The 12,047-nt window shown below is 46.8% G+C and overlaps 1 protein-coding gene across 2 annotated transcripts in view; it reads left to right on the top strand.

Annotated features, from left to right (window-relative positions):
* LOC142576198 (uncharacterized) overlaps positions 1-12,047 on the top strand; it is a 42,247-nt gene that overhangs the window by 27,640 nt on the left and 2,560 nt on the right. Inside the window, exons 3-5 of one of the 2 annotated variants that reach the window (XR_012826803.1) lie at positions 2,770-2,837; positions 8,524-8,610; positions 9,364-9,441. Coding sequence is in view for 1 of the 2 variants with exons in the window: in XM_075686219.1 (XP_075542334.1) it covers positions 2,770-2,837; positions 8,524-8,610 (155 nt within the window). In the remaining variant the exon portion in view is untranslated. The remainder of the gene's footprint in view (positions 1-2,769; positions 2,838-8,523; positions 8,611-9,363; positions 9,442-12,047) is intronic. The other variant, XM_075686219.1, reaches the window with a different exon arrangement.

Genomic DNA, 12,047 nt, shown 5'->3' with positions numbered 1-12,047 from the left:
GCACCAAGCTAATTAAATGACAAATTCAGTCACTTAAGGCAAGTCTTTCTTACGTTGAGTTCAGGAGGAGGAGGGGGAGGAGGAAGAAAAGGTAGGGAGGTCAACCAGACGCACGTCCGGTTTGCTACCCTACAAGGGAAACGGGTTTGAGGGAAGAAAAGAAACAAAGGAGAGGGAGGGAAGAATTTACTATCAGTGTAAATAGATGCGGTTGTCCATCACTTCACGCCTACAACCGCTCACTGAAGCCCGTCGATTTCATGGATCGCAGCAACGTCCACGTCGCTTTGTAAGCCTGCGACACATGGGGCCATGGTCCAAGGATATTTGTCTCGGAAAATTGTCTGCTGTCTAATCGGTTTAACACACTTCCACGAACGACGCGTTAGATGTCATAAAGGTTACAAAAACGCAACACGTGCTCGATCGTCTCTTCACAGTTTCATCAGTCACAGATAGGCGTTTCGGACGTTCCAATAAGGAATAAGCAGGCTTTTGTAAAAGCCACCCCTGAGCAGAGGCGATACAGAAAGTCACATGATGGCGGGAGAAGTGCGATGGAATCTGCAAGTTCAGTGTAGGATCAAGCCGGTGGAGACGACGGTTCAAGAAAATCAGGCTGTTCCACGAAGTTTCAGTCTTGGTTTGAGCAAGTGAACGAAGACCCCGCGCAGCGTCTGTCCTTGATAAGAGTATATGAACTGTCAGGGTGTCTTTATGGGCTGATCGGGCGGCATCATCAGCAAGGTCATTACCGACGATGCCACAGTGCCTCGGAAGTCGTGGGAAGATGATGTCGTCCGTTTATTAGGTTTGATGGAGAACCTCTCTAGTCTCAAACACCAGTTGTTCATGCCTCTTGCGTTCTAACGCTGACTGCAGACTCTGAAGCACTGCCTTGGAATTGCAAAAAAAAAACGAACCTCTTTCGAGGTTTTGCATCTGCGTTATAATTAACAGCAGCACATAGGGCAGCAAGTTCTGTTGCCGTATAGGTCGTTATGTGGGACAACTTGAACTTCATTGTGACTTGTAAGGCCGGGAGGATTGTAGCGCCTGTGGATCTCGCGGCTCAGGCAGATGCATCGGTGTAAGGGCGCGTTCTTTGTTCATATGCCTCGTTCAGTAATGACAATGTCAACTGTCGTAGAGCCACTGTGGAATGACGGGTCTTCAGAATTCCAGGAATTGTGAGGTGTACTTGTAGTTGTCGTGGGCAACACCGGGGCAACAGTTGTCGTGCTGCTGCAGTAAATCCTGACGGAAAGCAACCCTGGGTTGAGAATCGTAGTCGGACGCATGTATCTTATGGTATACCGTGAGGCTCGCGTAACTTTAGCCAAACATTAGGAGCTGGACGGAATCAAGGTAATGTTGTTAACCGTTGCTGGGAGATACTATGATTATTGTTTGCATTCTCCCCAATTACATAATTATTTTTAATAAATTGATTAAATAATTCATTTATCAATTATTATAATCAGATGAAACGTGTCAATGAGAAAATGGCACAGCAACATGAAAATCTCCCGATACAGCCTTCTGTTGCTCACTACGTGCTACATAAAAGTGTTTTTCCAAACATGAGAGAAGCCCGCGAATACACGCGAAGGGCCTGGGGGGGGGGGGCATTCGCGCGTCAATTTTTTATGTATTCGCGGGCTTCTTTCATGCTTGGAAAAACACGTTTATGTAGCCCGTATTGAGCAACAGAAAGCTGTATCGGGAGATTTTCATGTTGCTCTAAATATTTTCATTGACGCTTCTCACCTAATTATAATATATGAGAAGTTGATTAATTAATAATACTAATTATGTAATTAGTAGGAATCAAAAAGTAATCTGATTGCCCCCAAGCGACGGCAAACATCATCACCTTGGTTCTGCCCAGCTAGTGGCATTTGCGTACTTTTAATGTTTGACTCAACTTACGGGGTACACCTTATACACGTTGGCGCAATGGCATAACGAGGAATTTTTTTTCAGGGAAGGTCAGGGGCGGCCTCACTCAACCGGAGAGTAAAGGGGGCAGGCATGTGTTGTCGCACCGTCGTTTGATGCCAGGTATCCTAGCACGCAGAACTTTCGCGGTGGGGACGTGCGCGGTGACGGTACACTTGTGTTTGCGTTTCAAATAGAAATAGTAACAGAATGTTAGCAGTGACGATCCACAGGACACCCGTGTTGTAGGAGCTGACCTTCATATCCAGTTATTGTGAACCAGCTGAAAGTAATTTATAAGAGGACACAGGGAAATGCTGACGAGCATATCAAGCTTCTAAAAGAGATGCGTGCGTTGAAGGTCCGTTTGCATTGCTTACGTTAGTACGCTCTGGTTTACCTCAAAACAGAAACAACTCGCCGAAGGCTACACAGTAGTTCCTCCCAGCATTGAGGCAAACGTCAAAGTGCCATGAGTAAATGGGGCGTTCGAGAACCGCATGCAGCTTTTACAATAGTTTGAACGAGTTGGCTACATTGCCATCACTTAATCCTATATTTGATTTGTTACAGCTTTCCTGCCAACAAAGTTATATGTTCATAGGTGACTACCGGGCAGGGAAGCCTCGTGTATCGAAGCCTTACTAATGTTCCCATTACAATACAGTGCATTCAACATATATATACATGACAGACATTGATCTTAGCGCTTTTTGCTCGTGCGTTTGTTGCCAAACCAGTCCCTCGATCACGGTGAACATCACGAATGACTTCTTCGAGCCCTCAAGTGGAGCGTTAAGAAATGCTTTTTTTTTTGGTCTATTACAGGACAAAGTGCTTTCACAACTTGATGAATGGAACTAGTCCTGTCACCTTTTACATATCACCATGCGATGGTGAGTTTCGTTAATTTCACTGCACGTTTAGGAGCATTAATGCTTACGTGATTATCAGAAAGGACCGCAGATATGTCTGTGAAGACACTTTTCTTTATCCGACAGCTATACTCTGCTGGAAACAACTTGCATATTTTCCACTTTTCTGTTAACAATGTCAGCTTCCTAAGCCAACAGCACTGATAGCATTTGAGCCAGACACTGAATGACCGTGCACTGCTGGTACTACAGCATTACCACTATTTATTGAAATGCGATCAGCGGGAGCGCGTGCATTTCTAGCAGACGCAACAGACGAGAAAATTGGCAACTAACTGTGACGTGTTAAGGCGAAATCCTTAAGTGGCTCGTTGCAATGCCTCGTACCCGAAAAAAGCTGCGTCTGCTGCAGGGATACAAAAAAAAAGTAGACGAGTGGTAGGAAAATATCAACATCTGCAATGGCTCATACCCGAAAATAATAACATAATCTGGAATGGTTCCTACCCCCGTAAGCAAGCAAATATGCAATTGCTGAATTTGAAAGAAGAAAAAAAGAAAAAGAACGAAAGAAAGAACGAACGAAAGAACAAAGAAAGAACAAAGAAAGAACGAAAAAAGGAAAGAAGACGTAAAAAAAGAGAGAACCAAAGAAAGAACAAAATAGCGTTTAGATAGTGCATTAGGGGCTCGCATGTGTCGTTGAGGAGATCGACGTACGGCGCAATACGTTTACTTCACACTGCAGCTCGTTATGTCTAGCAAGAAGCCTGACCCCTCCTATCGGATAACTTAATGCATTGCCAAGTGTACAGCAGGCTTTCGCCTTCAAGTGTTACAGGAGTGTAACACGCTGCCGATTTATTTTAGGCAGCTCTCCTATTCGACCACACGATTAATCAGAGCGTCATATACCTTTCCGTCTGTTGCCAAGACCCTGGCATTGCACTCGCGCCCACTGCAATGTCGCCTAGTACTTATTGCTTGTGCTAGAGGCTCAATACACTGCAACACGGACGTTACTACGCCTACAAGCTACTTTGATTGCTAGTTGCGAGTTTTATGCGAGTGTGGTCTTGTTGCTTTGCAAAATATTAACAGTTCTCACCAGGCACGTTCCAATTATGAGGTGGACGCACAGACAGATCCGGAACCGCCCGGTGCTGTAGAGAGAAAGAACTGATCCATCGTGTGGCGGTCAATGCACGCAGATTTTGGACGCGAATTCTCGTACCGATGTGCAATACACAGCGGAAGTCATGCCATTTACGTTCGCATTCCAGAGACCTGTGATTTCACAGATGAATATTAAATCGCGTGTGAAAATGTTTCTCTAAACATTAGCGCGCCAAATAACCATCACTTCAACAGCAATGTCATAAAAAAAAATTCATCGCTTTGCTAGATCTTGGACACAAAGCTATCTTGATTCAAACCCCGAGGGAATTCGTGAAAACATTAAACGGGTTCGATGTCAGTAATGGCGACGAGGCTTTCTTGACGGCTGTAGAGCTGACATAAGACACACGCTGAGACGATGCAGCTCGCGTATCTCATTGTGAAATTACGAGCGCTCAACATTAGTTGAACAAGGAATTGTCTCCGGAGCCCACATTTCGACAAGGCCTTCACCTCGAGTAAGAGAAGGCGCTTTGTAGAAACGTTGGCTGCAGAGACATTCTATTGCTCGACAAATGTTCACAACTGCTTCTTTATCCTCCTGTGATCATCGGTCTTGTTTGGTGCACTGTAGAAGACGCATGGTGTCTGCATAGGGTGTCACAGCTAACGTTAGCCAAGCTATTCAAGGAAAAAAAAAGAGTATTAAGAAAACCACGTGCAGGATACAATCTTAAGATCTACGATGTTCGGTCTTCAGAAGTGTGATGACCGAGCATTGTAGGTTTTATCAGTGGATCTTGCACCGTGTTTCTTAAATGTTATTTTTGGAGCGCAGCTATTAGGTGCCAATTCCAGCGACAAGCGTCAGCGTTCCCGGCGTAGATGAGAGCGAACGCGGCGCGCAAGGGGAATGGAAAAAGGGGCGAGAGAAGAGGCGCGAGGAGGAAAGCGGAGAGGAGGGTGCAGCGGAACAATGAGGCGGAAAGCGGAGGAGGATTTGGCGAAAGGGTGAGAAGAAAAGCGTGGTGCGGCGACGGTGTCCACGAGAGGGTGCTAGAACAGCGCGCGTGGTCTGGGATGTTTGTCAGCGGCGGCTTCTGTGAATCGCGCCCACGCGTCACCCACGCGCAGGCTCTCGCGATCTGCAGTGGCATTAAGGCGCGTTCACAGTGGCGGGAAAACGCGCAACGCAGAACGTTTTCCGTGCGCCGCTTCCCGCACAAACCGGTTTTTCTCCCGCAGACGGGCTGCTGTGCTGTCCCGCAGAGCGATGGGTCCGGTAGCTATTTTTCGCGCACCGCTGACGAGAATAGCCAATGGGGGCCGACCGTGAACCATGACGTCGGTCCCAGTTCAGTGACCCCGTCGGCGGAGACGGAGGCTGCGCGCGTGCTGCGGGACACTCGGCGGTTGCTTTGACAGCATGAACATGAGACTTGAGGCGACGGTGCAGAAGCAGCGAACAAGCAAGTATGAGTACGTTTACCGTAGCCAACAGCTCATCGTTCGAACCAGCCATCCTCGTGACAAAAAGGGCGACGGGAGGAGAGCTAGCAGACGATCAAGACGACGACGCGGGAAAACAGCGCGCGTTCCAGTCTTCTCTGGTGTCACGTGACTATCCCCTTCTCTCTCTGCTCGTTAGGGTGCTCCCTCAACGCCTCCTCTCTCTACATTCCAAGACAACCGCAGTGAGAAAACGCGCGCAGTGTGAGCGTCATTCCGAGGAGCTGCGACGCAGCGTCGACGTTGACGCTGTGCCGCTGCGGGAAGTCTACCGCTAGTGTGAGCGCGCCTTTACACTTTGCTCCGTTTGCAACGTGCCGCACGGGACCGATTGTCCACGCCAGCCAATATATGACGAAATAAAAACACGTATAGAGCTGCGCTCAAATTTCGCATTAGCACTATCGTCGGTTAATTTTTTTCCCCTGAACAGCTTGACTAATGTTAACTGAGACACACGGTATGAACAGTCTCTCATGTCCGTCGGTTTCAGCAACGTCATTAGAGCATGTGATTAGACGAATAAACTAGTGCAAGGAGGAGATTCGTTGTCTTTTAAACATCTTGCCTTTGTTTTCATGCCCCAGGATTGATTGGTTACTGTGGAGAATGGGCGAGAATATCTGCGCAAGTTAAACGGCAGTATTCCATGCAGTATTTAGCAAATAGGACACACAAATTACTGATAAAAATAAGACTTAATTCATCCATGTTCTCACTACTATACGTTAATGCTACTCTGTCTCCTCGAGTAACCTTCGAGTGCCTCCTGAACATATGTGCCACCTAATGGGAATTTTGATGCCCGGCCGGCTTCAATCCCCCACTTATCACCACCACCACCACTACCATAATCATCATCATCAGCAGCAGCGTCACCGTCATTATTATTATTATTCTTATTCTTATTATTATTATTATTCATCGCATTGCTGAAGTGTATTTAGCTTCGTAGATGTTATTTTTGTACTGGTTATTATTAAGTGTGACATGGAACATGTTTGAATTCCACTTACTGACTATGCGAACATTATGTGTAACATTTTGTAAACCTTATGCTGCAACCGCATGTGCTTGAACTACCTAGGGGAGGCTGGGGCTTTGTCAGGTGTTGCGAAAAACATTCAGCCTAATATTCCTCGGTCTACAGTGTGCAATGTGAACATAAATAAAAAGTTTGTTATTGTTGTTGTGGTGTATTGGTACGCCAGCACTCAGACTTTATGGTTGTTCCTAGGCGCGGTAAATAAATGACTGACTGATCGATCGATCAATTATTGATTGTTATTACAGCAAAGATGCAATAATAATGACTCGGATCCCGGGATTTCTTTGTTTCGGTCGACAGAAAATCATTCCCCCAATTGGAGCGAAAAGTCCCTTTCTCTATTGGAATTACGCACGCACGACACGCCCCAGTATTCGTTTCAAAGAGAAGCACAAAACAAGTATCAAAACCACATACTGGATCATAAGGCGCGTTCGAACAATGCGAAGTACATAGCGTTCGTCACATGCATTTCCTGGTAAAGATTATGGTTGCATAAGCTGCAGTTGCCGTCAAGCAGCAAATGTAGCATACGAAGCAGGGAATGACGTCACTATACTTTCATATCGAAAAAGAACTTAGAGGACGCTTAAGCTTCGCCTTCAAGAGCGGAACGCGATAGCGTTAATACACCCCGTTCGCACCGCCCACTCATTCCCTCGGCATGCTCTTGAGTCATACAAAGACGAAACGTGCGCCTGAGCAAGCGGAACGAACCAAAGAACTCGGTGTCTCAGAGGGAGAAACGATGTACGCGAGCCAAACGTCGTGATCGGCACGGACAGCCGGACCGCGACGCGCCATGAAGGCGAACGCGATCATGGGGCTGACACCTCGATGGGATCGTCCTCTATCTCACTTGAGAGCACCACGCAGACGCATGACTCCTCGCCAGCAGCACGGCACACATCGCAGTGGACGCTTCCCCACCAGACGCGCTGCGGCGCAGCGATCACGTCAGAGGCGTCCCGGAAAGAGGAGCCGGAAAGAGGAGCGGAAAGAGGAGCCGCGTCGCCTAAACACAAGGGTTCGACTAACGCACGCTGGAAGTTGGAAGGGGAGAGAGCGAGAAAACTTATTAAACACAGCGGTATTGGGGCATCCTTGCACCGGTCCCCGCACGGCCCCGATGCGCTCAAACGAGACGAAGGGGAGAAGCGGACGAATGGCGCGCCACCTGTCGGGGCGGCGCCTTACATTGCGAGGAGGGGGTCTTCTGTGTTTGCCGCAAGATGGCTGTGCGTGTGCGCCAAGCGCAGAAGAAATGTAGCGGAAACTTACTTCGCTACGCGTTTAACTGCGACTTCCGTAATTTACATGCTCATAATAACCGATACACACCGCAGCATAACTTTCTACGGAACGTTTGTAAGGCAACACCGCATTCACTAGAGGCGCTTTTGTCCCGCTAAAAAGCATCGAACTCAAGGCTGAGTGATAGCGTCTCCGTCTCACATACCGGAGACCCTGGTTCGCTTCCCACCCAGCCCATCTTGCAAGTTGTTTTTATTTATGAATTGCCTTACGCCATTTTTCGCTCACGGCCAACGCCGACGATACCGGCTTTTCTGTGACACGAGCTCCTTAACGCTGTCGCATTAAAAAGAACCCGCCTAGCAACTGATTTCATTTGTGTTGTGATAACGCTATGGGAAGGCCACACATAGGGCTTCTGGAACACGCTGAGCGGCGACGGGAACCCTAACGTCAATTGTACAACTGCATGGTGCTCAGGGTAGGAAGGACGCACCGCCTCCTGCCCAAAGGAAGTCACAAACATTTAGAACGCCTTTTACGCTGTACCTTTTAATTAGGTACAGCGCATTTAATAGTCTTGCTGTTAATCCTTTAATGTAATGCATTGCTCAATCGTTCAAGGCAATGTCATATTGGTCTACATACCAGGTGATACCACAGCTTCGCTGGCCCACCGCCTTCGCAGCGTGGATCGGAGCCCAATTTTTAAATTATTATTATTATTATTGTTGTTGTTGTTGTTGTTCTTGTTGTTCTTGTTTACTTTCTTTGCAGACACCCAGAACCTTGAGGAGGCTAGGGAATTGTACACTGACGGCACGACCTGCTTCGTGGGATACTTTCCACCAGTTGCAGGAGATCGTGAGCGACTGCTTAAACATTTTGCCATGCACTCAACTGAAACGGACAGAAAATATTGACTGCTCATTGCCTAATGTGCAACGGGAGTCATGAAAACACACATTTACCCATACAGCAGGATTACTCGAAGAAATCGCCATTTATTTCACTAGAAATTAAAATGAATAATTGACAAATGACAGAATTTACTAATCGACTTTGTTCCTAACTACTGTAGCACACGTATTAGAATTTACGGAATGAAACCAGTATGTTCGCAAGGCACATTCACTTCGAATGAATTTTGAAATTATGACCAGTATTATTTATTTATTTATTTATTTATTTATTTATTTATTTATTTATTTGCGATACTGCCAGTCTCAGTGAGATCAAAGCAGGTGGGCATCGTATTAGACAGTTCTACAAAAAAAAGAAACAAACAGGCCATGCTACATGGCACAGTAAAAGAAAAAGAAAGAAAAAGAAAAGCTTCCTTAACTACTGCAGAAATCACCAATGACGATGTGAAATACAATACTTTTGGTTGGTATAACAATATCGCTCAGTAACAAATATAGTACTACTAGAATTTATATAACATAGCGAATAAATGACCCATGTAAGATTAGAGAAGTTACACCGCTAACAGACAACAGCGCAGAAGTGGCCAGTTTGGGACTTGAAATGCAGGAATTCCACGCGCAGAACTGAGTATTACAGTTAAGATATGTGGGTGTGTTAAGTGGCGTTTTCTGTGTTGGATGTCTCTAGTAGGTTGATGAACGATGAAAGTGACGGAGAGGAAACTGCGTCTGAGTGGAGGAGATTCCATTCTTTGATCACACGTGGGTAAAGTGAAAATTTGAACGTGTCATTGCGAACGCTGTACTGGTTTAATGTAAATGGGTGCTTCTTTCGCGATAGACGTGACGTAGACAAAGTAATGTACTTAGCTCAGTCTATTTTATAACTGCCGTGCATTAGTTGGTAGAGGAATTTTAAGCGGGCTTGTCTTGCCCTAACAGATAGTGTTTTAAGACCTGCATCAGCAAAGAGGTGTGTAGGGGAGTCATAGGGCCTGTATTTGTTAACGATGAACTTCACAACTTTCTTTGCATCTTTTCTAGTTTTGATGCGTTAGTTAATGTGTGCGGAAACCAGATGATGTTAGGGTATCCTAAGACGGGGGCGAACAAAAGTTGTATAGGTCAGTAGTCTGGTGTGCTTCGGCGCAAGGCGTAAACATCATCCAAGAAAAAAAAAGTTTGCGTAATGCGACTGAAGTAACATTATCAATATGCAAGTTCCATGAAAAGTCAGATGAGAATGTCAAACATAGGTATTTGTGGTTATTTACTTTATTCAGGCAAGTGCCACCGAGAGCGTAAGAAAATTCCGAGGGCTTCTTTTTTGTTGTAAAGGACATGCATACAGATTTAGTGGTGTTGCTTGACATTCGCCATTCTTTACGCCAATTGGACACCAACACGAGTGCTTTGTTTAATAATAAGTTGTCTGCGTAACTGACAATTTCTTTATAACTAATACCATCATCCGCGAAGACCTTAATGTAACATTCAATGTTAGCAGCAATGTCGATAATAAAGATAAAAAATAGCAATAGGCCAAATAGTGACGCTTAGGGAACACCGGAGGGGAAAGCTACATACCTGGAAGAGGTGCTATCTACAATAACGTACTCTGTTCGATGCGATAAGAAGTTCTTTATCCATGCAGTGATCTGACGATACCCGATCGTAGCCTCTAGTTTTACAAATAATTTTACATGGCTTGCACAACCAAATGCTTTACTGAAGCCGAGGAGGACCATGTGTGTCTGACTTCGGTTGTTTAGGTTGTGCGCAAGGTGATGCGCTCAACCTAAATTAGCGCCGTCAAACTTGCGGCAAAATTTCACTGTCCTTCTACTTATTATTGCCATAGCAATTATACGGACACACCAAGCGCATTTTTGCCGTCTGTGTCGGCGTCGCCGTGATGTTCTGTATAAATCGTCGTCGCGCGCCGTATAGAGTAAGTGCGAGGTAAAGCGTGCCAGGGTGAGCTGGCGATCGCGGCTGACTCTCACCCCCCAAAAGGGAAGAAAGTAGGGAGGAAGCGCGCCGTCTTCTGTCGCGCGCAAGGCTCCGGGTGGAGGGTAGCGAGAGGGGGGGCGCGTTCTCCTCCGGGTGGCCCACGCGCTCGCGCGCCCCCGTCCGGGCCGCTGTATCTTGAAAGCTACCTGCGATGGGGCCAAGGCCCGCCATGGATAGGGCCGGGGAAGGGGTGGGGGGGGAGGGGGCGTTCTACTCGGACCGGCGCGGTCAGCCGCGCGCGCGCCCAGGCCACTGTATATTGAAAGCCATCTGCGACGGGTACAGAGTCCGTGGCGCGCTGTGTTTTCGCGGCTTCGTTCGCGTTGATGCGAGCTGCAGCATGACGGTTGTTACGTTTCAGTACGGTGATGAGAATTCCTTGGACGCTCCCACGAGGCCGTCCTTTCATCAGCGCGCGCAGAGACGTCACAGAAACTGCGGCGCGCAAACAAAGGGTGACGACTACCGCGCAGATCACTCTACTTGAACCTGTCCCTGGCAAGCTGAACTAATTGATGAAAGGTGCCAACGTCGAAGGTTACCATGGGGACAGCGTTGACCTTGGTTCCCAGATTGCTACACGCTTGCGCCATATGCGGGGGCGAAGGTGCAACATAGGAAGAAGAATCTGGCGGAACGGTGCGTCAGAATGGGGGAGGGGGGGAGGGGTATTGCGAGCCGTTTGACGCTTATGATTGGCAGAGATACAGTCATGACATCCGCTAGTCGAGTTTCCTAGGGGAGACGATTGTTTTAAAAGCGGACACTTTGGTGCAGTGAGGAGGTGTGCTGACGTGTCCTGATGGTAACTCAGACGTTTAATATGCTCCTCCCTAGAGGAGGCTTCCGTATCTGAAGCCAGTGTGACGCTATACGAAATAAGGATAGTAGACTTATCTGCCCTATAAAGTTGTAAACATTGGCATACTAACGAAATTAACAAACATGGTGTCACGCGCGCAAAAACAAACACGTTTCACTCGATGACCGCTGAAACTCGCTGTCAAAACGCTGGAGTGAATAAGCACGGCCGCAGCAGCGAGCGAATTGACCTTGTTGAAGCTCTGGGTAGCGTTTAGGCCTTTCAGGCGAAACTGCGAGTTTTCCCCCCTTTTTTTTTAATAGAAAGCATTTTAATGAATTGTATTGTAAACATAAGTACAACACCAATGCTGTCGCCGCAGACTTTGGGAACACATGTCTATCTTACAATCGGTTTCATCCTCAGATTTCGTTCCACTCAGATACGGGTTGCGAACTTTACGGCTACAATTTATAAATTGCAGTGTGTGTGGTAAACTCATTAATTCGAAATCAATTAACGACGTTTTTGTGATTACTCGATTATGTACTTTAATT

This window comes from Dermacentor variabilis, chromosome 1 (assembly GCF_050947875.1).
Source record: "Dermacentor variabilis isolate Ectoservices chromosome 1, ASM5094787v1, whole genome shotgun sequence".
Lineage (NCBI taxonomy): Eukaryota > Metazoa > Arthropoda > Arachnida > Ixodida > Ixodidae > Dermacentor > Dermacentor variabilis.
Note: the sequence above shows the minus strand (reverse complement) of the source record. Positions and strands in the feature narration are given on the sequence as shown.